The 27,958-nt window shown below is 51.4% G+C and overlaps 1 protein-coding gene across 3 annotated transcripts; it reads left to right on the top strand.

Moving 5' to 3' along the window:
- The first annotated feature begins 953 nt into the window (after positions 1-953).
- On the top strand, positions 954-27,696 carry ASMT (acetylserotonin O-methyltransferase). Of its 3 annotated transcripts, XM_054676362.2 has the most exons (10): positions 954-1,714; positions 9,963-10,137; positions 11,007-11,136; positions 13,265-13,333; positions 15,658-15,776; positions 19,511-19,593; position 19,917; positions 19,976-20,116; positions 23,700-23,822; positions 27,415-27,696. In XM_054676362.2, the coding sequence occupies exons 1-10, from the start codon at positions 1,646-1,648 to the stop codon at positions 27,624-27,626; spliced, it is 1,122 nt and encodes a 373-aa protein (XP_054532337.1). In that variant the 5' UTR covers positions 954-1,645; the 3' UTR covers positions 27,627-27,696. The 3 variants fall into 3 exon arrangements, with proteins under 3 accessions (XP_054532337.1, XP_054532335.1, XP_054532336.1); XM_054676360.2 differs by lacking the exons at positions 19,511-19,593; position 19,917; XM_054676361.2 differs by lacking the exons at positions 19,511-19,593; position 19,917; positions 19,976-20,116.
- The last annotated feature ends 262 nt before the right edge of the window (positions 27,697-27,958 follow it).

Consider the following 27,958-nt stretch of genomic DNA (forward strand, 5'->3'; position numbering starts at 1 on the left):
TATTTTTAGTAGAGTCGGGGTTACACCATGTTAGCCAGGCTGGTCTCGATCTCCTGACCTCATGTGATCTGCCCCACATTGCTGGGATGACAGGCTGTGTTTATATTTTTCCCCTAGAAAATCACTCTGGAGGCTGGGAGTGGTGGCTTACGCCTGTCATCCCAGCAATTTGGGAGGCCGAGGTAGGCGGATCAGCTGAGATCAGGAGTTCAACACCAGCCTGACCAACATGGTGAAACCCCGTCTGTACTAAAAATACAAAATTAGCCGGGCGTGGTGGCAGGTGCCTGTAATCTCAACTACTGGGAGCCTGAGACAGAAGAATCACTTGAACCTGGGAGGCAGAGGTTGCGGCGAGACATGCATCCTCAGAAATGGGGCAGAGACCTGGCACGGTCACTTTTTTTTTTTTTTTGAGACAGATTCTCGCTCTGTCGCCCAGGCTAGAGTGCAGTGGTGTGATCTCGGCTCACTGCAACCTCAGCCTCTCCGGTTCACGCCATTCTCTTGCCTCAGCCTCCCAGGTAGCTGGGACTACAGGCACCCGCCGCCACGCCCAGCTAATTTTTTGTATTTTTAGTAGAGATGGGGTTTCACTGTGTTAGCCAGGATTGTCTCGATCTCCTGACCTTGTGATCCACCTGCCTCAGCTTCCCAAAGTGCTGGGATGACAGGCTACCACGCCCAGCCCTGGCACGGTCACATTTTAATTATGTGCAGGCATTTAGATTGTCCAAATAAACGTTGCAAGATATCTAGGCTGAAGTGGGAGGATCTCTTGAAGTCAGGAGTTCGAGACCAGCCTGGGCAACATAGTGAGACCCCCCCCCCACCCCCCCATCCCTACAAAGAATTAAAAAATTAGTCAGGCACATTGGCTCATGCCTGTCTTCCCAGCACTTTCGGAGGCTGAGGTGGACGGATCACCTGAGGTCAGGAGTTGGAAACCAGCCTGGCCAACATGGTGAAACCCTGTCTCTACTACAAATACAAAAATTAGCCAGGTGTGGTGGTGTGCGCCTATAGTCCCAGCCACTCGAGAGGCTGAGGCAGGAGAATCGCTTGAACCCAGGAGGCAGAGGTTGCAGTGAGCTGAGATGGTGCCACCGCACTCCAGCCTGATGACAGAGCGAGACTCCATCTAAAAAAAAAAAAAAGGGTCTCACTATGTTGCCCAGTCTGGCCTGCTGGCATCTTGATGTTGAACTTCCAGCCTCCAGAAGTGTGAGAGAACTGGTTTTTTGAGCCACCCAGTTTGCAGAAATTCGCACGACCCCCAGAAATGAATGCAGAACCTGTTCAATCCATAAGACGATTAATGAGTGCTAATGATGGGTGAGCATATTGGTTTGGGATCAGTTCTACAGCTGATGAGTCAAGGGCTCAGGGGGGGCCTGATGCAGACTATTTTAGGGCTGCGGAGGGGCGCCCAGAAAGCCAGGGAATTCCCACACGCTTTGTGATCCCCTAATACGGTTAATGAAAATTTCTAGAGTGATCCGTCTTTGTTTGAGTACTGGGCAGGCAGCAGGGAGAGTCAGGCAGCAGCCGTGAGCAGGTGGCTCTTCCCCACCTTGCCAGGCTCTGTGCTCCTTGAAGCAAGCGCTCCAGAGGCTCCGGAAGCCACGGCTGGATTGGAGACGAGATGGGATCCTCAGAGGACCACGCCTATCGCCTCCTTAATGACTACGCCAATGGCTTCATGGTGTCCCAGGTAGGATACGCTCTGTGGGACAATGGGGAATAGACTTCCATTCATCACACTCACGTTCCATTGTTGTGAGTGTCAGTCAAGAAAAATGACGAGTCTCCATCATTTTCGGAGGTTTATTTTCCACCGTGAAAGACGTACACCCACGATGTAGCCTCAGGAGTTCCTGAGGACATGTGTCCAGGGTGGTCTGGGGACGGCTTGGTTTGATACATTTTACAGAGACATGAGACATCAATCAATGTATGTAAGTACATTGGGCCAGGCGTGGTGGCTCACACCTGTGATCCCAGCACTTTGGGAGGCTGAGGCGGGTGGATCACCTGAAGTCGGGAGTTCGAGACCAGCCTGACCCACACAGAGAAACCCCATCTCTACTAAAAATACAAAATTAGCCAGGCTTGGTGGTACATGCCTATAATCCCAGCTACTTGGGAGGCTGAGGCAGGAGAATCGCTTGAACCTGGGAGGTGGAGGTTGCAGTGAGCCGAGATCGCGCCATTGCACTCCAGCCTGGGCAACAAGAGCAAAACTCCATCTCAAAAACAAACAAACAAACAAAAAAAGCAAAAAAAAAATTAGCCGGGCGTGGTGACATGTGCCTGTAGTCCCAGCTACTCCGGAGGCTGAGGCAGGAGAATTGCTTGAACCTGGGAGGCGGAGGTTGCAGTGAGCCGAGATCGCACCACTGCACTCCAGCCTGGGCGACACAGCAAGACTCTGTGTCAAAAACAAACAAACAAACAACAACAACAACAACAAAAAAGAAACAAAGCTTAAAATGAAATACATAGGATTAGAAACAAGACAATGTTTATTGAACTGCAAGTGTTGAAATTTTTAAAACATTTCGTGATGGAGTAGTATATGTGGTTGTTTATTAACCCAGTAAATAATTACACTGTGCGTTTATCATAGAGGTGAGTTTTGAGGGTTCGCCCGTAGAGGAGCAACACCTCATTCCTTTTTTTTATTTTTTTGAGATGGAGTCTCACTCTGTAACCCAGGCTGGAGTGCAGTGGCACGGTCTTGGCTCACTGCAACCTCCACCTCCAGGGTTCAGGCTATTCTCCTGCTTCAGCCTCCCGAGTATCTGGGATTACAGGCACCCACCACCATGCCCGGCTAATTTTTGTATTTTTAGTAGAGATGGGGTTTCACCATGTTGGCCAGGCTGGTCTTGAACTCCTGACCTCAAGTGATTCACCTGCCTCGGCCTCCCAAGGCCTCATTTCTTCTTCTCACAGAATGACATCGTGCTCAGTGAAGGAAGGCTGACGTGAAAGGCCCCATATGGTATGACTTCATTTATATGAGATGTCCAGAGTAGGCAAATCCTTCGAGGTGGAAAGTGGACTGGTGGTTTGCAGAGGCTGGGCAGGACTGCGGAGGGAGTGTTTAACGGAGACAGTGTCCCTTTTTGGGGTGATGCAAATGTTCTGGAACCTGGCGGAAGTGCTGGTTATACAACATCACGAATGTACTAAGTGCCCCTGAATTATGCTTGAAAAGGGTTAATGATGGCCGGGCTCAGAGGTGACACCTGTCATCCCAACGGTTTGGGGGTCCGAAACGAGGGAATCGCTTTAGCCCAGGAATTCGAGACCAGTCTGGGCAACATAGTGAGAGCCCCCATTTGTACAAATTCTTTTTTCTTTTTGAGACACAGTCTCGCTCTGTCGCCCAGGCTGGAGTGCAATGGCACGATCTCGGCTCACTGCAAGCTTCACCTCCCAGGTTCACGCCATTCTCCTGCCTCAGCCTCCTGAGTAGCTGGGACTACAGGCGCCCGCCACCACGCCCGGCTAATTTTTTGTATTTTTAGTAGAGACGGGGTTTCACCGTGTTAGCCAGGATGGTCTCGATCTCCTGACCTCATGATCCGCCCGCCTCGGCCTCCCAAAGTGGTGGGATGACAGGCGTGAGCCACTGTGCTTGGCCAAAAATATTTTAAAAATTAGCCAGGTGGGGCGGTGCACACCTGTAGTCCCAGCTACTCGGGAGGCTGAGGCGGGAGGATCGCTTAAGACTAGGAGATGAAGGCTGCAGTGAGCTATGATTGCACCACTGCACTCCAGCCTGGATGACAGAGCAATACTGAGTCTCTTTAAAAAATAAGCGGCAGGGCGTGGTGGCTCATGCCTGTCATCCCAGCACTTTTGGGGGGCCAAGGTGGGCGGATCACTTGAGGTCAGGAGTTCAAGACCAGCCTGGCCAACATGGTGAAACCCCGTCTCTACTAGAAGTATAAAAATTAGCCAGGCATGATGGTGGGCACCTGTCATCCCATTTACTCGGGAGGCTGAGGCAGGAGAATTGCTTGAACCCGGAGGAGGTAGAGGTTGCAGTGAGCCGAGATGATGCCACTGCACTCCAGCCTGGGTGTCGCAGTGAGACTCTGTCTCAGAACAAAAACCAAAAACCAGCATCATCATGAAAGGGGGTCGTGTGCTGACGGTATTTTGAGATGTCTGCAACAGCTCTCATGTGACTTGAAAATATCTGTGGTTTCTCTCCGTCAGCAAGCCACCGGTTTTTTTTGTTTCTTTTTTTCCTTTTTTCTTTTCAGACAGAGTTTCCCTCTTGTCGCCCAGGCTGGAGCGCAGTGGCGCGATCTCGGCTCACTGCAACCTCTGCCTCCCGGGTTCAAGCGATTCTCCTGCCTCAGCCTCCCGAGTAGCTGGGACTACAGGCGCGTTCCAACACGCCCAGATAATTTTGTATTTTTAGTAGAGACGGGGTTTCTCCATGTTGGTCAGGCTGGGCTCGAACTCCCAACCTCAGGTGATCCGCCTCGGCCTCTAAAGTGCTGTGATGACAGCTGTGAGCCACCATGCCTGGCCCCCACACTGTCTTCTATCATGGCTGTGGTTTGCCAGTACGCTCATGGTTGAAGGGAATACCACATCTTAGGAACAGGTAGTGAAAATTAGAGTGAAGTCTCTTCTCCTTCCTGGTTTGTAGAGCCCGTGAATTTTACCCCTAGGCCCCCAAGAGTTAAAAATACCTATTCCCCAGCCACCGGTACACAGAGCGGCCTCTGCCTACGGGGTTCAAGCGATTCTCCTGCCTCAGCCTCCTGAGTACCTGGGATTACAGGTGCCTGCCACCAAGCCCGGCTAATTTTTATTTTTATTTTTATTTATTTTTCTGATATGGAGTTTCACTGTTGTTGCCCAGGCTGGAGTGCAGTGGCATGATCTCAGCTAACTGCAACCTCTCCCTCCCAGGTTCAAGCAATTCTCCTGCCTTAGCCTCCTGAGTAGCTGGGATTTCAGGCGTCCACCACCACGCCCGGCTAAGTTTTTGTATTTTTGGTAGAGATGGGGTTTCATCATGTTGGCCAGGCTGGTGTCGAACTCCTGACCTCAGGCGATTTGCCTGCCTCGGCCTTCCAAAGTGCTAGGATTACAGGTGTGAGCTACCGCCTCTGGCTAATTTTTTGTATTTTTGGCAGAGACAGGGTTTCATCATGTTGGCCAGGCTGGTCTCGAACTCCTGACCTCGGGCGATCTGCCTGCCTCGGCCTCCCAAAGTGCTGGGATGACAGGCGTGAGCCACTGACATCCAGCTAATTTTTTGTATTTTTGGTAGAGACGGGGTTTCATCATGTTGGCCAGGCTGGTCTCGAACTCCTGACCTCGGGTGATCTGCCTGCCTCGGCCTCCCAAAGTGCTAGGATGACAGGCATGAGCCACTGACATCCGGCTAATTTTTTGTATTTTTGGTAGAGACGGGGTTTCATCATGTTGGCCAGGCTGGTCTCGAACTCCTGACCTCGGGCGATCTGCCTGCCTCGGCCTCCCAAAGTGCTAGGATTATAGGCATGAGCCACCATGTCTGGCTAATTTTTCTATTTTTTAGTAGAGCTGGGATTTCTGTTACTGTCCCAGACAACAGTAACTTGCTACCTTTGCCTCCTTTGACCGCAGGCCTCCTGCTGGGGCTACTGACTGCTCATTCAAAGACTGTCGCTGGTTCACAGCGGTGTTCAGGGAGGTGGTTTGGTGGGTTCTAAATCTTGGAAGATCAGTCACTTTAAGGCACATGATACCATGTCATGGGAGTTGTCAGAAGTTTCACAGAACCAGAGTTAATGCAGAGTTAATACCACCTTAAGAGGATCAAACTTAGTACACCCTTAACAGAAACAATTAGCTAATGCAGCTTTCACAGACCAAGAGTGAATATCCCCTTAAGAAGATAACATTTAGTATACCCTTGGCCAGGCACAGTGGCTCACGCCTGTAATCCCAGCACTTTGGGAGGCCGAGGTGGGCGGATCACAAGGTCAGGAGTTCGAGACCAGCCTGGCCAATATGGTGAAACCCCATCTCTATTAAAAATACAAAAATTACCTGGGCGTGGTGGCGGGCACCTGTAGTCCCAGCTACTCGGGAGGCTGAGGCAGGAGAATGGCGTGAACCCGGGAGGTGGAGGTTGCAGTGAGCCGAGATCATGCCACTGCACTCCAGCCTGGGGGGCAGAGCGGGACGCTGTCTCAAAAAAAAAAAAAAAAAAAAAAAAAAGTGGGGGCTGGGGAGGGAGAGCATTAGAACAAATACCTAATGTAGATGATGGGTCGATGGGTGCAGCAAACCACCATGGCACGTGTATACCTATGTAACAAACCTGCACGTTCTGCACATGTGCCCCAGAACTTAAAGTATAATAATAATAAAAAGTCTTTGGGAGCAGAAAAAAAAAAAAAGATCAAAGTTAGCGCACCCTTAACAGAAACAGTGAATGCACCTTTCATACACCAAGGGTGAACTCAGCCATAAGAAGGTAACATTTAATATATGCCCTTAAAAGAACAATTAATTGAGACAACCCCAAAAGGAATGAATACAACTTTAATGAATAAAACAGAACACAACGCTAATTTAAAAAGGTTAATACGGGCCGGGTGTGGTGGCTCACGCCTGTAATCTCAGCACTTTGGGAGGCCGAGGAAGGTGGATCAGGAGGTCAGGAGATTGAGACCATCCTGGCTAACACGGTGAAACCCCGTCTCTACTAAAAATATTTTAAAAATTAGCCGGGCGTGGTGGTGGGCGCCTGTAGTTTCAGCTACTCGGGAGACTGAGGCAGGAGAATCCCTTGAACCTGGGAGGCGGAGCTTGCAGTGAGCCGAGATCGCACCACTGCACTCCAGCCTGGGTGAGAGAGCCAGACTCCGTCTCAAAATAAATAAATAAATAAATAAATAAATAAATAAATAGATAAGAAAAAGGTCAATACAACATTAAAGAACAAGAATTAATATAGCTTTTTTTTTTTTTTTTTTTTTTGAGACCAAGTCTCACTCTGTCGCCCAGGCTGGAGGGCAGTGGCGTGATCTCAGCTCACTGCAACCTCCGCCTCCTGGGTTCAGGCGATTCTCCTGCCTCAGCCTCCCGAACAGGTGGGATTACAGGCGTGCACCACCATGCCTACTTTTTGTATTTTTAGTAGAGACGGGGTTTCACTATGTTGGCCAGGCTGGTGTCAAACTCTTGACCTCAAGTAATCTGCCTGCCTCGGCCTCCCAAAGTGCTGGGATGACAGGCGTGAGCCACTGCACCTGGCCTAATATAGCTTTAATAGAAAAGGAGCTAATACAAGCTTAGAATAATAAACTTTATGCAGACTTACTGAAACAAACAGTCAATGCAACCTTAACCAAACAGGAATTGATAACAGTTTAATAAAAAAAGCTAATACCACTTGAATACAATATATCTTAATACAACCTTCATAAGAAAAACAACTAATACACTTTGGGAGACCGAGGCAGGCAGATCACGAGGTCAGGAGATCGGGACCACGGTGAAACCCCGCCTCTACTAAAAATACAAAAAATTAGCCGGGCATGGTGGCGGGCACCTGTAGTCCCAGCTAGTCAGGAGGCTGAGGCAGGAGAATGGCTTGAACCTGGGAGGTGGAGGTTGCCGTGAGGCACGATCGTGCCACTGCACTCCAGCCTGGCGACAGAGCGAGACTCTGTCTCAAAAAAATAATGATAATAATAATAAACAAATAAATAAAGATACCAAAAAAATACAAAAATTTAGCTGGGTGTGGTGGCACGTGCCTGTAATCACAGCTACTCGGGAGGCTGGGGCAAGAGAATCACTCGAACGCGGGAGGCGTAGGTTGCAGTGAGCCGAGATTGCACCGCTGCACTCCAGCCTGGGTGACAGAGCGAGACTCCATCTCAAAAAAAAGAACAAACAAAAAGATAGTGGTAGGTGTAATCTGTGTTTCTTTCCCCATGCTGTTGAAATAAAGCTAACTGTGAGTATCCTGGAAGACACGTGGTCTGAAGAAACCATCTTTCCCTGTGGTTTGTTTATGACTTCCTATCACTAAGGTTGCCTGAGCCTTGGCACCCATCCAAAACGCTGTGTGCAAGAAAAGAAATGCATGGATGATTTATTCTTGTTTTATTTTTTTTTGAGATGGAGTCTCGCTCTGTTGCCCAGGCTGGAGTGCAGTGGTGCAATCTTGGCTCACTGCAATCTCCACCTCCAGGATTCAAGCAATTCTCCTGCCTCACCCTCCCCAGTAGCTGGGACTACAGGCTCACACCACCATGCCCAGCTAATTTTTATACTTTTTAGTAGAGATGGGGTTTCACCATGTTGGCCAGGTTAGCCTTGAACTCCTGACCTCAGGTGATCCGTCCACCTCGGCCTCCCAGAATGTTGGGATTACAGGCGTGAGCTACCACGCCTGGCTGATTTATTCATTTTTTATAGTTTGTGTATTATTTGAAGGCATTACCTGATTACTGCTTTATTTTATTTTTATATGTATTTATTTATTTATCTATTGAGACAGAGTTTCGCTCTTGTTGCCCAGGCTGGAGTGCAATGGCACAATCTCGGCTCACCACAACCTCTGCCTCCCGGGTGCAAGTGATTCTCCTGCCTCAGCCTCCCGAGTAGCTGGGATTACAGGCATGCACCACCACACCCGGCTAATTTTGTATTTTTAGTAGAGACGGGGTTTCTCCACGTTGGTCAGGCTGGTCACGAACTCACAACCTCAGTTGCTTCACCTGCCTGGGCCTCCCAAAGTGCTGGGATGACAGGCGTGAGCCACCGCACCCGGCCTATTTATTTTTTTTGAGACGGAGTCTCACTCTATCCAGCCCAGGCTGGAGTGCAGTGGTGCGATCTTGGCTCACTGCAACCTCTGCCTCCCGGGTTTACACCATTCTCCTGCCTCAGCCTCCCGAGTAGCTGGGACTACAGGTGCGCACCACCATGCCTGGCTAATTTTTGTATTTTTAGTAGAGACGGAGTTTCACCATGTTGGCCAGGCTGGTCTCAAACTCCTGACCTCAAGTGATCTACCCTCCTCGGCCTCCCAAAGTGCTGGGATTACAGGCGTGAGCCACCATGCCCGGTCCTCTGTCTCTCTTTTTGAGACAGAGTCTTACTCTGTCACCCAGGCTTGGAGTGCAGTGGTGCGATCTCGGGTCACTGCAACCTCTGCTTAGCAGGTTCAAGCGATTCTCCTGCCTCAGCCTCCCAAGTAGCTGGGATTACAGGCATGAGCCACCACACCCGGCTAATTTTTGTATTTTTAGTAGAGATGGGGTTTCACCATGTTGGCCAGGCTGGTCTCAAACTCCTGACCTCAGGTGATCCACCCACCTCCCAAAGCGCAGGGATTATAGGTGTGAGTTAATGCACCCAGCCAGGAGGCATTTTTCAATGAGGTTGCACCGCTATGGAAAACAGGGTGGGGCCAGGCGCAACGGCTCACGCCTGTCGTCCCAGCACTTTGGGAGGCCGAGGCTGGCAGATCACGAGGTCAGAAGTTCGAGACCAGCCTGGCCAACATGGTGAAACCCCATCTTTACTAAAAACACAAAAATTAGCCAGGCGTGGTGGAACAGGCCTGTAATCCCAGCCACTCGGGAGGCTGAGGCAGGAGAATGGCGTGAAGCCGGGAGGCAGAGGTTGCGGTGAGCCAAGACCGCGCCACTGCCCTCCAGCCTGGGCGATACAGTGAGACTTCAACTCAAAATAAATAAATAAATTAATTAATTAATAAAAATAAATAAATAAATAAATACGACTGTTTTCCATAGTGGTGCAATCTCATTTGACTCTGTCCCAAAAATAAATAAATAAATGAATAAGAATGTAAATAAAAGAATGCCTTCCTCCCCAGCCTGCCATGGTATGGGGTGTTTCTAAGACTGTGGTTCCCAGGAGGCTGAGCACTGACCTTTTATTTCCGCTCCTGCTCCAAGGTTCTCTTCGCCGCCTGCGAGCTGGGCGTGTTTGACCTTCTCGCCGAGGCCCCAGGGCCCCTGGACGTGGCGGCAGTGGCTGCAGGTGTGGGGGCCAGCGCCCATGGGACAGAGCTGCTGCTGGACATCTGTGTGTCCCTGAAGCTGCTGAAAGTGGAGACGAGAGGAGGAAAAGGTAAGGACACGGGCGTTTTGAAGGAGGCATTTTACATAGACACCCTCTGCAGCCCACGTGTTCTGTAAAAAGTGAAACAGTCTCCATCGTGGCTCACACAGTGAAACCCCGTCTCAACTAAAAAAAATACAAAAAATTAGCCGGGTGTGGTGGCGTGCACCTGTCGTCCCAGCTACTCAGGAGGCTGAGGCAGGAGAATGGCGTGAACCCGGGAGGCAGAGGTTGCAGTGAGCCGAGATCGTGCCACTGCACTCCAGCCTGGGCAACAGAGCGAGACTCCATCTGTATTTGCAGGTTTGGGGGTCGTGTGGTTTTTGTGGCAGCTACCGACCTCTGCCCTGGGGACGTCAAAGCTGCCAGAGTGTGAGACCCAGGCTGGGGGATTCCTTGAGTCCAGGAGTTCGAGACCAGCCTGGGCCACGTATTTTTAGTAGAGACAGGATTTCGTCACGTTGGCCAGGCTGGTCTAGAGCTCCTGACCTCAGGTGATCCACCCGCCTCGGCCTCCCTAAGCGCTGAGATTACAGGTGTGAGCCACCACGCCCGGCCTCAATAAGTTATTTTAGACATTCTGTGGAATGTAACGTACGTTTCCTCTCGTGGCTCATCTGCCTGTGTACTTGCTGCACCCAAACTCCCGATGGGGATTTGTACAAACCGAACCCGACGGGGGTGCTAGCCGCCCCAGGTCACCTTTGCGCCTTCCACAGAAGGCTCCAGCTGTACAAGGCAAGAGGAAGACCCCATCTCTAAAAAAGAGATGGGCTTGTAATCATGTTGAAATCACGATGTTGCCGAGCTGGGGAGCGTCCGCCGGCAGGAACTCGGAATCTCACTGCTTTTTCCCTGTTTTTTTGTGTGTGTTTCAGCTTCCTATCGAAACACGGAGCTGTCCAGCGACTACCTGACCACGGTCAGCCCGACGTCACAATGCAGCATGCTGAAGTACATGGGCAGGACCAGCTACCGGTGCTGGGGCCACCTGGCAGACGCCGTGAGGTGGGGGCTGCCCCCAGGCAGATGCTGGGAGGTGGGGGCTGCACCCAGGCAGATGCTGGGAAGAGGGGGCTGCCCCCAGGCAGATGCTGGGAGGTGGGGGCTGCACCCAGGCAGATGCTGGGAAGAGGTGGCTGCCTCCAGGCGCATGCTGGGAGGTGGGGGCTGCACCCAGGCAGATGCTGGGAGGTGGGGGCTGCATCCAGGCGGTGACCAAGTCTCAGGACTACCCCCAGGGGCTGGTGAAGCGGCACTGGAGGAGGTGAAAGGGAAGGTTTCTTTTTCTTTGTTTTTTCTTTTCTTTTCTTTTCTTTTCTTTTCTTTTCTTTTCTTTTCTTTTCTTTTCTTTTCTTTTCTTTTGAGATGGAGTCTTACTCTGTCACCCAGGCTGGAGTGCAGTGGCGCCATCTCGGCTCATTGCAAGCTATGCCTCCCAGGTTCACGCCATTCTCCTGCCTCAGCCTCCCAAGTAGCTGGGACTACAGGAACCCGCCACCGCGCCCGACTAATTTTTTGTGTTTTTGGTAGAGACGGGGTTTCACCGTGTTAGCCAGGCTGGTCTCCATCTCCTGACCTCGTGATCTGCCTGCCTACATGGTGGCAGGTGCCTGTAGTCCCAGCTACTCGGAGAGGCTGAGGCAGGAAAATGGTGTGAACCCAGGAGGTGGAGCTTGCAGTGAGCCAAGATCACACCACTGCACTCCAGCCTGGGCGACAGAGCGAGACTGTCTCAAAAAAAAAAAAAATAAAAAAAATAGGGGTGTCTGGGTTAACATAGGGGGTTGTGGAGACCAAATTCTTATTATGTAGATGAAATCTCCAGGTAGCAGGCTTCAGAAAGAATAGACTGTTACTGTTTCCTATCTGACTTGGTTCTCTCCTGGATCAGAAAAAAGGAAGGAAAAGATTCTCTCCAGAACGTAGATTTTCTCCACAACAGGTAGCTTTACAGGAGTATTTCAAGCTATGGCAAAGAGAACATGTTTGGGGCTAAAATATTTTTATTTCCTTTTTTTTTTGAAACAGAGTTTTGTTTTGTTGCCCAGGCTGGAGTGCAGTGGTATGATCTCGACTCACTGCAACCTCCGCCTCCTGGGTTTAAGTGATTCACCTGCCTCAGCCTCCCCAGTAGCTGGGAGTATAGGCATCCACCACACCTGGCTGATTGTTTGTCTTTTAGTAGAGACGGGGTTTCACCCTGTCTTTGAGGCTGGTCTCCAACTCCTGAGCTCAGGCTATCTGCCCCCGTCTTGGCCTCCCAGAGTGTTAGGATTACAGGTGTGAGGCACCACGCCCAGCCTTTGATTTTCTTCTTTATCTGTGATGTGTTGTTATGCCAGAGTCAGGTTGGAAAGTGAGCCACGTAATATAGGGTTAAATAAAACCCATCTCACGAGACGTTATAGTTACAGAGCATAACTCCCCAGGCCCCTTAGATAAGAATTTGGGCAAGGAAGAAAAAGGTCAGGTGTAACAATTAAGTCCTCAGGTTTAAACAATTAAGCAACAGCTGGCCAGGCGCAGTGGCTCACGCCTGTAATCCCAGCACTTTGGGAGGCCAAGGCAGGGGGATCACCTGAGGTCACGAGTTCAAGACCAGCCTGACCAACATGGTGAAACCCCATCTGTACTAAAAAGTACAAAAATTAGCCAGGCACGGTGGCAGGTGCCTGTAATCCCAGCTACTCGGGAGGCTGAGGTAGGAAAATCGCTTGAACCTGGGAGGCGGAGATTACAGTGAGCCAAGATCGTGCCATTGCACTCCAGCCTGGGCGACACAGCGAGACTCCATCTCATAAAATAAAATAAGGCCGGGTGTGGTGGCTCACGCCTGTAATCCCAGCACTTTGGGAGGCTGAGGCAGGTGGATCACCTGAGGTCACAAGTTCGAGACCAGCCTGAACAACATAGCGAAACCCTGTCTCTACTAAAAGTACAAAAATTAGCCAGGCATGGTGGTGGCAGGCGCCTGTAATCCCAGCTACTCGGGAGGCTGAGGCAGGAGAATTGCTTGAACCCAGGAGGCGGAGGTTGCAGTGAGCCGAGATCATGCCACTGCACTCCAGCCTGGGTGACAGAGCTGAAATGAAATGAAATGAAATGAAAATCAGCCTTCTCTCTCTTTTCTTAGAGAAGGAAGGAACCAGTACCTGGAGACGTTTGGCGTTCCTGCTGAAGAGCTTTTTACGGCCATCTACAGGTAACACCCATCACTTTGAAACCAACAACTCAGATAAGATTCTGTTTATTTTTAAAGGACTTAGGAAACCCAATCCATTTACTCAAATGGCACAACCCAGGAGGAAGTTGCCATTTAATTTAAAATAACATCCCCTGCCCCCACTACTACCGCAGATGTTGCTCGTCTGATGTTTAAATTGATCAGATTCCTGAGGAGGTGCAACCTGACCCTTCCTTCCAAAGGACTACTCACAAACTCAGTGTTTATGTAGAAAATGGAGGCACGCCCCGGGCGCGGTGGCTCACATCTATCATCCCAGAAATTTGGGAGGCCGAGGCAGGTGGATCACCTGAGGTCAGGAGTTCAAGACCAGCCTGGCCAACAGGGTGAAACCCTGTCTCTACTAAAAATACAAAAATTAGCCGGGCGTGGCGGCGGACGCCTGTAATCCCAGCTACTCGGGAGGCTGAGGCAGGAGAACTGCTTGAACCCGGGAGGCGGAGGTTGCGGTGATCTGAGATCGCACCATTGCACTCCAGCCTGGGCAACAAGAGTGAAACTCCATCTCAAAAAAAAAAAAAAAAAAAGAAAATAGAGGCCCAGTTTTTGATTTGGTCAGAGGTGAAGGTGAGGCCAGGTGAGACCTCAGCTCTTCACTTTGCTTCGTGATGTGGACACAGCTTTGGCCTTTGCCCGAAGCTCTTGCCTAGAATTCCCAGATGGAGGTGAATTGATGGGCCCGTCCAGTGTTCCATCTGGCTGAGGCATGGAGTAGGGAAGGGTATGAAGGACGAGGGGATGCCTGAGTGGTTCGCCTGCCCCCCAAGCTCTCCTCCCCTCCCCTCCCCTCTCTTCTCCTTCTGTCCTGTTCCCTCTCTTTTCCTCTTCCATCCTCCTCTCTTTCTCTCCTTTTCCTTCTCTTCTCTTCTCTCCTCTCTTTTCCTCTCCATCTTCCCCCTCCTCTCTCCCATCTTCCCTCTCTTGTCTCCTCTCTCTTCTTCCCTCTCTCCTTTCCTCTCCTCTCCTTTTCCCTCCCATCCCCTTTCATCCTTTCTCCTCTTTTCTTCTGCCTTTCTCCTCTGTTTCCTCCTTTCTTTCTCTTCCCTTCTCTCCTCTCTTTTCATTTCCACGTCTCCCTTCCCCTCCCTTCACCTGCCTCTCTCCTTCTCCTCTCCCGTCTTCTCCTTTCTCTCGTCTTCTCTGTTTTCATGCCCCGTATTTCCCCTCCTTTTCTCCTCCTCTCTTCTCCTCGGTCTGCTTTCCTTTCCCCCTTTTCTCTCTTTCTTTCTCTCTTTCCTTCTTTCTCCTGCCTTCCTTCCTTCCTCTCTTTCTTTTTATCTTTCTTGCTTGCTCTCTTTTCTCTACCTTCCTTCCTTCCTTCCCTCCCTCCCACCCTCTCTCCTTCCCTCCCTCCCTTCCTTCCGTCCCTCTGTCCATTGGTCCTTCCTTCCATCCCTCTGACCCACCGTCTCTCCATTCCTCCCTACGTCACCCATCCCTTCCTTCCTTCCTTCTTTCCTTCCTTCCTTCCCTCCCTCCCTCCCTCCCTCCCTTATTTCTTTCTTCCTTCCTTCCTTCCTTCCTTTCTTTCTTTCTTCCTTCCTTCCTTTCTTTATATATATATATATATAATGTGTATGTATATGTGAATATATGTATCTGGTTAGTGGGCACAGGTACCCGTGTCTTCCATGCTTACATGTTGCACCTTGCAGCCTAGGCTTTTAGTGTGCCCGTCACCTGAATAGTGACCCTGGTACCTAAGAGGCAATTTTTCAGCCCTCGCTACTCTGAGGCAAACCCCTACAGCCGGCTCTGCAGAGAGGACAGGAGGAGAGAGGGAGCTGTGGGGAGGAGGAGCAGGAAATGCTTCCAACACCGGAGCCCTGTCCGCCTCTGTGTCCACCTATCCTTCTTGGCTCCATCTCACCTGCCTCCCTTCCTAGTTCCTGCCTTTTCTCTAGCCTCTTCCCCAGGATGTGTGGACCTCCAACCCCCTTCCTGGATTTGTCCTCTGGAGCTGAGCTCTGTGGATGGGGGAGCATATTATTGACTTTCCTCTTAGAAAACATCTAAACTCCTCTTCAGATAGAAATCCCTTCCCATCCAGAGAACAATCGTCCGTTCTGAATCAACTCCAGGTTTCCCGGAGCTGGGTACACCTTGCTGGCTGACCTATGGTTCCCCCATCCCGAATGACTTCCTGTTCCGTTTCACAAATGCAAGCCTCCCAGGTGCACCTGTGGGGTATAGCTCCGTTCTCAGCGGGGGTTATGTACACCCTTGCTCTGGGCGCTTCCCCGGATCCTCACCATCTTCACAAGCGTGGTTTTGCACGCCAGGTCCGACGGCGAGCGGCTACAGTTCATGCAAGCTCTGCAGGAGGTCTGGAGCGTCAACGGGAGAAGCGTGCTGACCGCCTTTGACCTCTCAGTGTTCCCACTTATGTGTGACCTCGGTGGTAAGTACCCCTCACCCCTAATACCTCTGATGTGTGGCTTCTGTTCTGTATGGGGAATGTGTTATAAATGCCTTTTATTTTCTCAATTCTGATGCTTCGTAAGTACCCCCCGCCCCAAAAACCTCAGAGCTGTGTCTCCTGTTCTCTATGGAGAGTGTGTTAGCAATGTCTTTTTTTTTTTTTTTTTTTTTTTGAGATGGAGTCTCGCTCTGTCACCCAGGCTGGAGTGCAGTGGCACGATCTCAGCTCACTGCAACCACCACCTCCCGGGTTCAAGCAATTCTCCTGCCTCAACCTCCAGAGTAGCTGGGACTACAGGTGTAAGCTGCCACACCCGGCTAATTTTTTGTATTTTTAGTAGAGACGGAGTTTCACCATCTTGGCCAGGCTGGTCTCGATCTCTTGACCTTGTGATCTGCCCACCTCGGCCTCCCAAAGTGCTGGGATGACAGGCGTGAGCCACCATGCCCGGCCCAGTATATCTTTTATTTTCTGCATTCCGATGCTTGGTAAGTAACCCCCACCCCAAAAACCTCGGAGCTGTGTCTCCTATTCTGTATGGGGAATGTGTTATTCATGTCTTTTATTTTCTGCATTCTGATGCTTTGACATGTGCGGCCTTACTGGTCTTACACGAATCATTCCTCCCAGCACTGGGCACTTCCTAGAGTCAGCAAACATCTCCTCTGCGAGCACACGTTTCTTTTTCTTTTCTTTTTTAAAGATGGAATCTTGCTCTATTGCCCAGGCTGGAGTGCAGTGGCATGATCTCGGCTCACTGCAACGTCTGCCTCCCAGATTCAAGCGATTCTCCTGCCTCAGCCTCCCGAGTAGCTGGGATTACAGGCAACTGCCACCACACCAGGCTAATTTTTTTTTTTTTGAGATGAAGTGTCGCTCTCTCGCCCAGACTGGAGTGCAGTGGCACGATCTTGGCTCACGGCAACCTCCGCCTCCCGGGTTCAAGCGATTCTCCTGCCCCAGCCTCCCGAGTAGGTGGGATTACGGGTGCGCACCACTCTGTCAGGCTAATTTTTGTATTTCTTAATAGAGACGGGGTTTTGCCATGTTGGCCAGGCTGGTCTCGAACTCCTGACCTCATGATCCACCCGCCTCGGTTTTGTTTTTAGTTTTTGAGAGAGGGTCCTGTTTGTCACCCAGGCTTGAGTGCAACGGTGTGATGATAGCTCACTGCAGCCTCAGACTCTCAGGCTCAAGTGGTCCTCCCACCTCAGCTTCCCAAGTAGCTGGGACTACAGATGACTGCCGCCACACCTAGCTCGTTTTAAAACTTTTCTGTAGAGCCTGAGTCTCTCTACGTTGCCCTGGCTGGTCTCAGACTCCTAGGCTCATGCAATCCTGCTGCCTCAGCCTCCAAAAGTGCTGGGATTACAGGCGTAAGCCACCACACCCAGGCTGAGCTGAGCTTGTTTTATTTATTTATTTATTTATTTATTTATTTACTTTTATTTATTTATTTTTTTTGTTTGAGACGGAGTCTCGCTCTGTCACCCAGGCTGGAGTACAGTGGTGCAATCTCCGCTCACTGCAAGCTCTGCCTCCTGGGTTCATGCCATTCTCCTGCCTCAGCCTCCTGAGTAGCTGGGACTACAGGCGCCCGCCACCACGCCCAGCTAATTTTTTGTTTTTTTTTAGTAGAGACGGGGTTTCTCCGTGTTAGCCAGGATGGTCTCGATCTCCTGACCTCGTGATCCACCCGCCTCCGCCTCCCAAAGTGCCGGGATGGCAGGCATGAGCCACCGCGCCGAGCTCATTTTGAAACTTTTTTGTAGAGAACGAGTCTCCCTATGTTGCCCTGGCTGGTGTCAGACTCCAGTTTCATGCAGTCCTCCTGCCTCGGCCTCCCAGAGTGAGTGGTGGGATTACAGGCATGAGCCACCGCACCCAGGCTGAGCTTGCTTTTCGAATACAAATCCCCAACCCCGAGCTCACCCCTTAAGCACCTCCTCTACCCCACAGGGCTGTCACACTCTGGGCCGAGATCCACCCACCCTATCTCCCTCCTGTGACTCAGTGGATCACTCAGAACAGCTCCTGGCTGGTAGAAGGCCCTTTGCAGAGTGAGGAGCTTCTCCAAGTTTATTACTTTTAGTCACTGTGAGCAGGGATAGATAGAGTTCAGGATCCCCCTGCCTGGGGAGCAGCTTGGGAAGAAAATAATGAACAAGCAGAGCGGGCGCGGTGGCTCACTCCTGTAATCCCAGCACTTTGGGAGGCCGAGGCGGGTGGATCTCCTGAGGTCAGGAGTTCGAGATCAGCCTGGTCAACATGGTGAAACCCCGTCTCTACTAAAAATACAAAAAAAGGCTGGGCACGGTGGCTCATGCCTGTAATCCCAGCACTTTGGGAGGCCGAGGCGGGCAGATCCCAAGGTCAGAAGTTCGAGACCAGCCTGGTCAACATGGTGAAACCCCATCTCTACTAAAAATACAAAAAAAAAAAAAAAAAAAAGGCTGGGCGCGGTGGCTCATGCCTGTAATCCCAGCACTTTGGGAGGCCGAGGCGGGCAGATCCCAAGGTCAGGAGTTCGAGACCAGTCTGACCAACATGGTGAAACCCGGTCTCTACTAAAAATACAAAAACTTAGCCAGGCATGACGGTAGGTGCCTGTCATCCCAGGTACTCAGGAGGCTGAGGCAGGAGAATCGCTTGTACCCGGGAAGTGAAGGTTGCAGTGAGCTGAGATCGCGCCACTGCACTCCAGCCTGGTATCGGAGTGAGACTCCATCTCAAAATAAATAAAAACACTGACTTTCTACAGAAATAATGGACAAGGAGCATGGGGCTGGAAGTCTCTGTGGCCCACGATGGATTTTGTGTGCACAACTCACCGGGGCCTCTGAATGGGGCTTGTTATTACGTCCTTCTCTTAGCTGTTGGCCGCCCTTGGCTGGACAGGTGTGCCGGCTTCAAGAACACACAGTTAAGTGCGTGGCCATATGGAAGCTTGGAGCTTGGGTCAGCCCAGCCGGAAAGACCACCTGAACTCAGGGGCCTGTAGATAATCACGTCGCCATCAAGATCAGACATGGTGGATAAAAAAGGATGAGTTCGGCCGGGCGCGGTGGCTCACGCCTGTCATCCCAGCACTTTGGGAGGCCGAGAGGGGCGGATCACGAGGTCAGGAGATCGAGACCATCCTGGCTAACATGGAGAAACCCTGTCTCTACTAAAAATACAAAAAAAAAATTAGCTGGGCGTGGTGGTGGGCGCCTGTAGTCTCAGCTACTGGGGAGGCTGAGGCAGGAGAATGGTGTGAACCCGGGAGGCAGAGCTTGCAGTGAGCGGAAATCGTGCCACTGCACTCCAGCCTGGGTGACAGAGCCAGACTCCATCTCAAAAAAACAAAAAAAACAAAAAAAAAAAAGAAAGGGGAGAGAGGCCAGGCACAATGGCTCACGCCTGTAATCCCGGCACTTTGGGAGGCCGAGGCGGGCGGATCATGAGGTCAGGAGATCGAGACCATCCTGGCTAAGACGGAGAAACCCCATCTCTACTAAAAAAAAAAAAAAAAATTAGCCGGGCATGGTGGCGGGCATCTGTAGTCCCAGCTACTCGGGAGGCTGAGGCAGGAGAATGGCATGAACCCGGGAGGCAGAGCTTGCAGTGAGCAGAGATCGCGCCACTGCACTCCAGCCTGGGCGACAGAGCCAGACTCCGTCTCAAAAATAAATTAATTAATAAATAAAAGGATGCGTTCATGTCCTTTGCAGGGACATGGATAAAGCTGGAAACCATCATTCTCAGCAAACTATCGCAAGGACAGAAAACCAAACACCGCGTGTTCTCACTCATAGTTGGGAACTGAACAATGAGAACACATGGACACAGGGAGGGGGACATCACACACCGGGGTCTCTTAGGGCCTGGGGGGCTGGGAGGCTGGGGGAGGGAGAGCATTAGGACAAATACCTAATGTAAATGACGAGTCGATGGGTGCAGCAAACCACCATGGCACATGGATACATATGTAACAAACCTGCACATTGTGCACATGTACCCTAGAACTTAAAGCATAATAAAAAGAAAAAGAAAAAAGCCCAGACATGGCGGAAGGACCCAAGTTCCTGGGTTGGACCCTTCATGGAGTGTGGTGTGTGGAGTCCATGGTGTGTGGAGGGTGAGCGATGTCTCTCAGGTTCATCTCTGAGGGTCAAACAGGCTGTGTCCCCTTCCAGGTGGGGCTGGAGCTCTGGCTAAGGAATGCATGTCTCTGTACCCTGGATGTAAGATCACCGTTTTTGACATCCCAGAAGTGGTGTGGACGGCAAAGCAGCACTTCTCATTCCAGGAGGAAGAACACATTGACTTCCAGGAAGGTGTGTTTGTGTCTGTGGGGAAGCAGAGATGTGTCTCACGGCTTCCCCAGGGGGACTGGATGTTTCTGGGAAATGAAGAAGACGTGATGTGGTTTTCTTCTCACCCCCAGAAACACCCTCATCTGCACACTGTCTGTTATTCATGATGGATGGAAAGCTGGGTGTAGATATACAGTTTTCTTACAATTATTATTATTATTATTTTTGATACAGAGTCTTGCTTTGTCGCCCAGGCTGGAGTGCAGTGGTGCAATCTCAGCTCACTGCAACCTCCACCTCCTGGGTTCAAGCAATTCTCCTGCCTCAGCCTCCCGAGTAGCTGGGATTACAGGCATGCACCACCACATCCAGCTAATTTTTTTTTTTTTTTGAGATGGAGTCTCACTCTGTTGCCCAGGCTGGAGTGTGGTGACAGATCTCGGCTCCCTTCAAGCTCCGCCTCCCGGGTTCACACCATTCTCCTGCCTCAGCCTCCCAAGTAGCTGGGACTACAGGCACCCACCACCACACCTGGCTAATCTTTTATATTTTTAGTAGAGGCGGAGTTTCACTGTGTTAGCCAGGCTGGTCTCAGTCTCCTGACCGTGTGATCCGCCCGCCTTGGCCTCCCAAAGTGCCGGGATTAGAGGTGTGAGCCACCACACCCAGCCTTTTTGTATTTTTAGTAGAGATGGGGTTTCACCATGTTGGCCAGGCTGGTCTTGAACTCTTGACCTCAGGTGATCCGCCTGCCTCAGCCTCCCAAAGTGCTGGGATGACAGGCATGAGCCACCGCCCCTGGCCTTTTTTTGTATTTTTAGTAGAGATGGGGTTTCACCATGTTGACCAGGCTGGTCTCGAACTCGTGACCTCAGGAGATCTGCCCGCCTCGGCCTCCCAAAGTGCTGGGATTACAGGCGTGAGCCACCGCACCCAGCCAGTCATATCATTTCTGCAGTGAAGGGTGTGGCCAGGGTCTCCACGACTATCTTCAGGTTCAATAATTCACCAGAAGGACACACGGAGCTCAGAAGAGCCATCATACACATAGTTATATTTACAACAATGAAAGAATACAGATGCATATCAGCAAAGGAGAAAGGAGCATGGGATAGAGTTTGGGACAAACCACACGTGAGCTTCTTGTTGTCTTCTCCCAGTGGAGCTGTGGACAGCAATTAATTCCGCCAACAACAAGGTTTGACAACACACACCACTCACTGCCAGCCTGGAGAGCCTCCGCAATCCCTGACATCCAAGGATTTTCTTGGAGACTGGTTACACAGACATGGCAGACACCCTGCATGGCTGACTCCAATCTTCACCTCTTCCAGACTTCCCCAGGTGATCCTATACTAAATCCCACTGTTAGTACAGACTATCCTGGGTGGCCCAGAGACCCAGCTGAACAAAGATACCCTTGTGAGGTAGGACGTTCTTAGAGATTACAGTTGCCAATTAAGTGCCAATCCTCTCTTTAGAATGTGGAGGGTTTGGACAACACAGGCCTGCTGAGTTAACCTCCCTTTTTTTTTTTTTTTTGAGACGGAGTCTCACTCTGTCACCCAGGCTAGAGTGCAGTGGCGTGATCCAAGCTCACTGCAACCTCTGCCTCCCAGGTTCAAGCAATTTTTTGCCTCAGCCTCCTAAGTAGCTGAGATTTTACAGGTGCCTATCACCATGCCTGGCTAATTTTTTGTATTTTTAGTAGAGACAGGGTTTCACTATCTCGGCCAGGCTGGTCTTGAATTCCTGACCTCGTGATCCACCTGCCTCGGCCTCCCAAAGTGCTGGGGATTACAGGAGTGAGCCACCGCGCCTGGCCTGAGTTAATGCTTTTTTTTTTTTTTTTTGAGACAGAGTCTCGCTCTGTCACCAAGGCTGGAGTGCAGTGGTGCAATCTCGGCTCACTGCAAGCTCCACCTCCCGGGTTCATGCCATTCTCCTGCCTCAGCCTCCCGAGTAGCTGGGACTACAGGCACCCGCCACCACACCCAGCTAATTTTTTTTTTTTTTGTATTTTTAGTAGAGATGGGGTTTCACCGTGTTAGCCAGGATGGTCTCGATCTCCTGACCTTGTGGTCTGCCCCCCACCTTGGTTCCCAAAGTGCTGGGATTACAGGTGTGAGCCACTGAGCCCAGCCTTTTTTTTTTTTTTTTTTTTTTTGAGATAGAGTCTCACTCTGTTGCCCAGGCTGGAGTGCAGTGGCGTGATCTTGGCTCACTGCAACCTCCGCCTCCTGGGTTCAAGCAATTCTCTGCCTCATCCGCCCGAGTAGCTGAGATTACAGGCGCCCACCACCATGCCCGGCCAATTTTTGTATTTTTAGTAGGGATGGGGTTTCACCATCTTGGCCAGGCTGGTCTTGAACTCCCGACTTTGTGATCCACCTGCCTCGGCCCCCCAAAGTGCTGGGATTACAGGAGTGAGCCACCGCGCCTGGCCTGAGTTAACTCTTCACTGCACAGAGCTCACCAAGATCTTGCCCAAGATTGGCACCTTATCATTTTGCAGGAAAACTATGACAAGACTTGAGTGTTTCACATCGCACACACATAAAGGGTCAGTCTTGCGTATTTACTTTAAATCTGGAGAACAGGTCTTGACTGTAGGTTCAGTTCAACTCATCAGTTAGGAGCTGCTGACCGAATTCCCAGGGACTCCTGGAATCCACGGCTTTGGGTGATATCAGCAGCAGTGCTTTTGCAGGGGACATCAGAAAGAAAGAAAGAACATGGGCCGGGCACAGCGGCTCATGCCTGTAATCCCAGCACTTTGGGAGGCCGAGGCAGGCGGATCACCTCAGGTTGGGAGTTCGAGACCAGCCTCAGCAACATGGAGCAATCCCGTCTCTACTAAAAATACAAAAATTAGCCGGGCGTGGTGGCGTGTGCCTGTAATCCCAGCTACTCAGGAGGCTTAGGCAGGAAAATCGCTTGCAACCAGGAGGTGGAGGTTGCGGTGAGCCGAGATCAGGCCCTTGCACTCCAGCCTGGGCAACAAGAGCAAAAGTCCATCTCAAACAAATAAACAAACAAACAAACAAAAACAAAAAGAAAGAAACCATATTATGATTTTTTTTAAAGGAGAAGGAGAGAAAGAGGCCACACTTATCGTTCGGTATTTTTTTTTTTTTTTTTGAGATGGAGTCTCGCTCTGTTGCCCAGGCTGGAGTGCAGTGGCGCGATCTGGGCTCACTGCAAGCTCCGCCTCCCGGGTTCAAGCCATTCTCCTGCCTCAGCCTCCCAAGTAGCTGGGACTACAGGCACCTGCCATCACGCCCGGCTAATATTTTTGTATTTTTAGTAGAGACAGGGTTTCACCGTGTTAGCCAGGATGGTCTTGATCTCCTGACCTCGTGATCTGCCCACCTCCACCTCCCAAAGTGCTAGGATTACAGGCGTGAGCCACCGCGCCCGACCTCAGTATTTTCTTATCTTTCTCCTAAGCCTTTTTGTTTTCTGAGGCTAGGTCTGCAGGTGACTAGCCTGGAAGACCTGGGAAAGGCATGACCCATCCAGGTGACCTTTTGTGCCCAGAATAGGTTTAGTCAAATGGGATTGGATAGCAGGCTGACCTCGGGGTGCCTGCCCTGTGTTCCAGGGGATTTCTTTAAAGACCCTCTTCCGGAAGCTGATCTGTACATCCTGGCCAGGGTCCTCCATGACTGGGCAGACGGAAAGTGCTCACACCTGCTGGAGAGGATCTACCACACTTGCAAGCCAGGTAAGTTGTGGGTTTTGCATTTCAGCGTGCGCTTGTGACACGGGGCAGAATTTTACGAGTCACATTTAGAAGGCAGGCACTGAAATCATCCCACAGGTAAGGGTAGACATCCTGCCCAATATGGCTTTCCTTTTAGATAACGACCTGCAATAAATAGGGTCCTAATTTCTATTCTATTGATAAAACCACATAAAGATGGAAAAAGTGAAAGGTCCTCTGAAACTTCAGTGGCCTCACTTTGGTGAAATTCTTTCAGAATGAGGCTAGTATTTGTGTGTGTGATGAGGACAGTGCCCCACTGACTTCTGAGGTCCACCCATCCTGATGCTTCATGAGGACGTGGGCACAGCCTCTGTGTATGATGGGGACAGTGTCCCAGTGTCCTGGGAGGTCCATCCATCCTGATGGCACATGAGGACATGGGCACAGCCTCTGTGTATGATGGGGACAGTGTCCCAGTGTCCTGTGAGGTCCATCCATCCTGATAGCACATGAGGATGTGGGCACAGCCTCTGTGTGTGAGATAGGGACTGTGTCCCAGCTCTCCTGTGAGGTCCACCCATCCTGATGATCCATGAGGATGTGGACACAGCCTCTGTGTGTGTGATGGGGACAGTGTCCCAGTGTCCTGTGAGGTCCACCCATCCTGATGGTTCATGACGACGTGGGCACAGCCTCTGTGTGTGATGGGGACAGTGTCCCAGCGTCCTGTGAGGTCCACCCATCCTGATGGTCCATGAGGATGTGGGCACAGCCTCTGTGTGTGTGTGTGATGGGGACAGTGTCCCAGTTCTCCTGTGAGGTCCACCCATCCTGATGATCCATGAGGATGTGGACACAGCCTCTGTGTGTGTGATGGAGACAGTGTCCCAGTGTCCTGTGAGGTCCACCCATCCTGATGGTTCATGAGGACGTGGGCACAGCCTCTGTGTGTGATGGGGACAGTGTCCCAGCTCTCCTGTGAGGTCCATCCATCCTGATGGCACATGAGGATGCGGGCACAGCCTCTGTGTGTAATGGGGACAGTGTCCCAGTGTCCTGTGAGGTCCATCCATCCTGATGGTCCATGAGGATGTGGGCACAGCCTCTGTGTGTGAGATAGGGACCATGTCACAGCTCTCCTGTGAGGTCCACCCATCCTGATGCTTCATGAGGACATGGGCACAGCCTCTGTGTATGAGATAGGGACAGTGTCCCAGCTCTCCTGTGAGGTCCACCCATCCTGATGGTCCATGAGGACGTGGGCACAGCCTCTGTGTGTGTGAGGGGACAGTGTCCCAGTGTCCTGTGAGGTCCACCCATCCTGATGATCCATGAGGATGTGGGCACAGCCTCTGTGTGTGTGAGGGGACAGTGTCCCAGTGTCCTGTGAGGTCCACCTATCCTGATGATCCATGAGGACGTGGACACGGTCGCTCTGTGTGTGATGGGGACAGTGTCCCAGCTCTCCTGTGAGGTCCATCCATCCTGATGGTTCATGAGGACGTGAGCACAGCCTCTGTGTGTGTGTTGGGGACAGTGTCCCAGTTCTCCTGTGAGGTCCACCCATCCTGATGGTTCATGAGGATGTGGGCACAGCCTCTGTGTGTGTGATGGGGACAGTGTCTCAGTGTCCTGTGAGGTCCACCCATCCTGGTGGTCCATGAGTACATGGACACAGCCTCTCTGTGTGAGATGGGGACAGTGTCCCAGTTCTCCTGTGAGGTCCACCCATCCTGATGGTCCATGAGGACATGGGCACAGCCTCTCTGTGTGTGATAAGGAGGACAGTGTTCCAGCTCTCCTGTGAGGTCCACCCATCTTGACGGTTCATGAGGACTTGGGCATGGCCTCTATGTGTGAGATGGGGACAGTGTCCCAGTGTCCTGTGAGGTCCACCCATCCTGATGGTTCATGACGACGTGGGCACAGCCTCTGTGTGTGATGGGTACAGTGTCCCAGCTCTCCTGTGAGGTCCATCCATCCTGATGGCACATGAGGATGTGGGCACAGCCTCTGTGTGTAATGGGGACAGTGTCCCAGTGTCCTGTGAGGTCCATCCATCCTGATGGTCCATGAGGACGTGGGCACAGCCTCTGTGTGTGAGATAGGGACCATGTCCCAGCTCTCCTGTGAGGTCCACCCATCCTGATGCTTCATGAGGACGTGGGCACAGCCTCTGTGTATGATGGGGACAGTGTCCCAGTGTCCTGTGAGGTCCATCCATCCTGATAGCACATGAGGATGTGGGCACAGCCTCTGTGTGTGAGATAGGGACTGTGTCCCAGCTCTCCTGTGAGGTCCATCCATCCTGATGGCACATGAGGATGTGGGCACAGCCTCTGTGGTGTGAGATAGGGACCATGTCCCAGCTCTCCTGTGAGGTCCTCCCATCCTGATGATCCATGAGGATGTGGACACAGCCTCTGTGTGTGTGATGGGGACAGTGTCCCAGTGTCCTGTGAGGTCCATCCCTCCTGATGGTTCATGAGGATGTGGGCACAGCCTCTGGGTGTGAGATAGGGACCATGTCCCAGCTCTCCTGTGAGGTCCACCCATCCTGATGATCCATGAGGATGTGGACACAGCCTCTGTGTGTGTGATGGGGACAGTGTCCCAGTGTCCTGTGAGGTCCACCCATCCTGATGGTTCATGACGACGTGGGCACAGCCTCTGTGTGTGATAGGGACAGTGTCCCAGCTCTCCTGTGAGGTCCATCAATCCTGATGGTCCATGAGGATGTGGGCACAACCTCTTTGTGTGTGATGGGGACAGTGTCCCAGTGTCCTGTGAGGTCCACCCATCCTGATGGTTCATGAGGACGTGGGCACAGCCTCTGTGTGTAATGGGGATAGCGTCCCAGTGTCCTGTGAGGTCCATCCATCCTGATGGCCCATGAGGATGTGGGCACAGCCTCTCTGTGTGTGATAAGGACAGTGCTCCAGCTCTCCTGTGAGGTCCACCCATCTTTATGGTTCATGAGGACTTGGGCACGGCCTCTGTGTGTGTGATAGGGACAGTGTCCTGTGAGGTCCACCCATCCTGATGCTTCATGATGATGTGCACACAGCCTGTGTGTGTGTGATGGGGACAGTGTCCCAGTGTCCTTTGAGGTCCATGCATCCTGATGGTCCATGAGGACATGGGCACAACCTCTGTGTGTATGATGGGGACAGTGTCCCAGTGTCCTGTGAGGTCCACCCATCCTGATGGTTCATGAGGACATGGGCGCAGCCTCTGTGTGTAATGGGGATAGCGTCCCAGTGTCCTATGAGGTCCATCCATCCTGATGGCCCATGAGGATGTGGGCACAGCCTCTGTGTGTGTGTGATGGGGACGGTGTCCCAGTTCTCCTGTGAGGTCCATCCATCCTGATGGTTCATGAGGACATGGGCACAGCCTCTATGTGTGTGATGGGGACAGTGTCCCAGCGTCCTGTGAGGTTCACCCATCCTGATGATCCATGAGGACGTGGGCACAGCCTCTGAGTGTGTGATGGGGACAGTGCCCTGAATGTCCTCTGAGGTCTGGCTGTCCTTATGGTTCACTGGGACTTTGGCACAGTCTGTCTGTGTGTTTGTGTGTGTTGTGGACTGTGCCCCTCCCTTTCTAGGTGGTGGCATTCTGGTAATTGAAAGCCTCCTGGATGAAGACAGGCGAGGTCCTCTCCTCACGCAGCTCTACTCTCTGAACATGCTCGTGCAGACGGAAGGGCAGGAGAGGACCCCCACCCAGTACCACATGCTCCTCTCTTCTGCTGGCTTCAGAGACTTCCAGTTTAAGAAAACAGGAGCCATTTATGATGCCATTTTAGCCAGGAAATAACTTTTTCTTGTGACCTGGAACTAACGTCAAAGCACACAAGACATAATAATAAAGAGATGTACCTCCAGTGGCTTCTTGTTCTTGGTGTTCACATGATAAGTGACTGGAGGCTTCTGTGGACAGGCTTGGACTGCTTCTACTTTGTAGATTATTTCCCAGGCTTTACTGAGGACCACGCTGATGGGGGTGTGAGCTCAGCTTTGATATTGACTGTAAGCAAAGTTTTGGTCCTCTTCATGCTGTAAAGTGGGACTCCAGTGTTCACCTTGAGGGGTGTCTGTTAGAAGCTTCACCCTGAACAGAACTTTGGCACCAGTGATGGATGTAGCAAC

The sequence above is a fragment of the Pan troglodytes genome, chromosome X, assembly GCF_028858775.2.
Source record: "Pan troglodytes isolate AG18354 chromosome X, NHGRI_mPanTro3-v2.0_pri, whole genome shotgun sequence".
Taxonomy (NCBI): Eukaryota; Metazoa; Chordata; class Mammalia; order Primates; family Hominidae; genus Pan; species Pan troglodytes.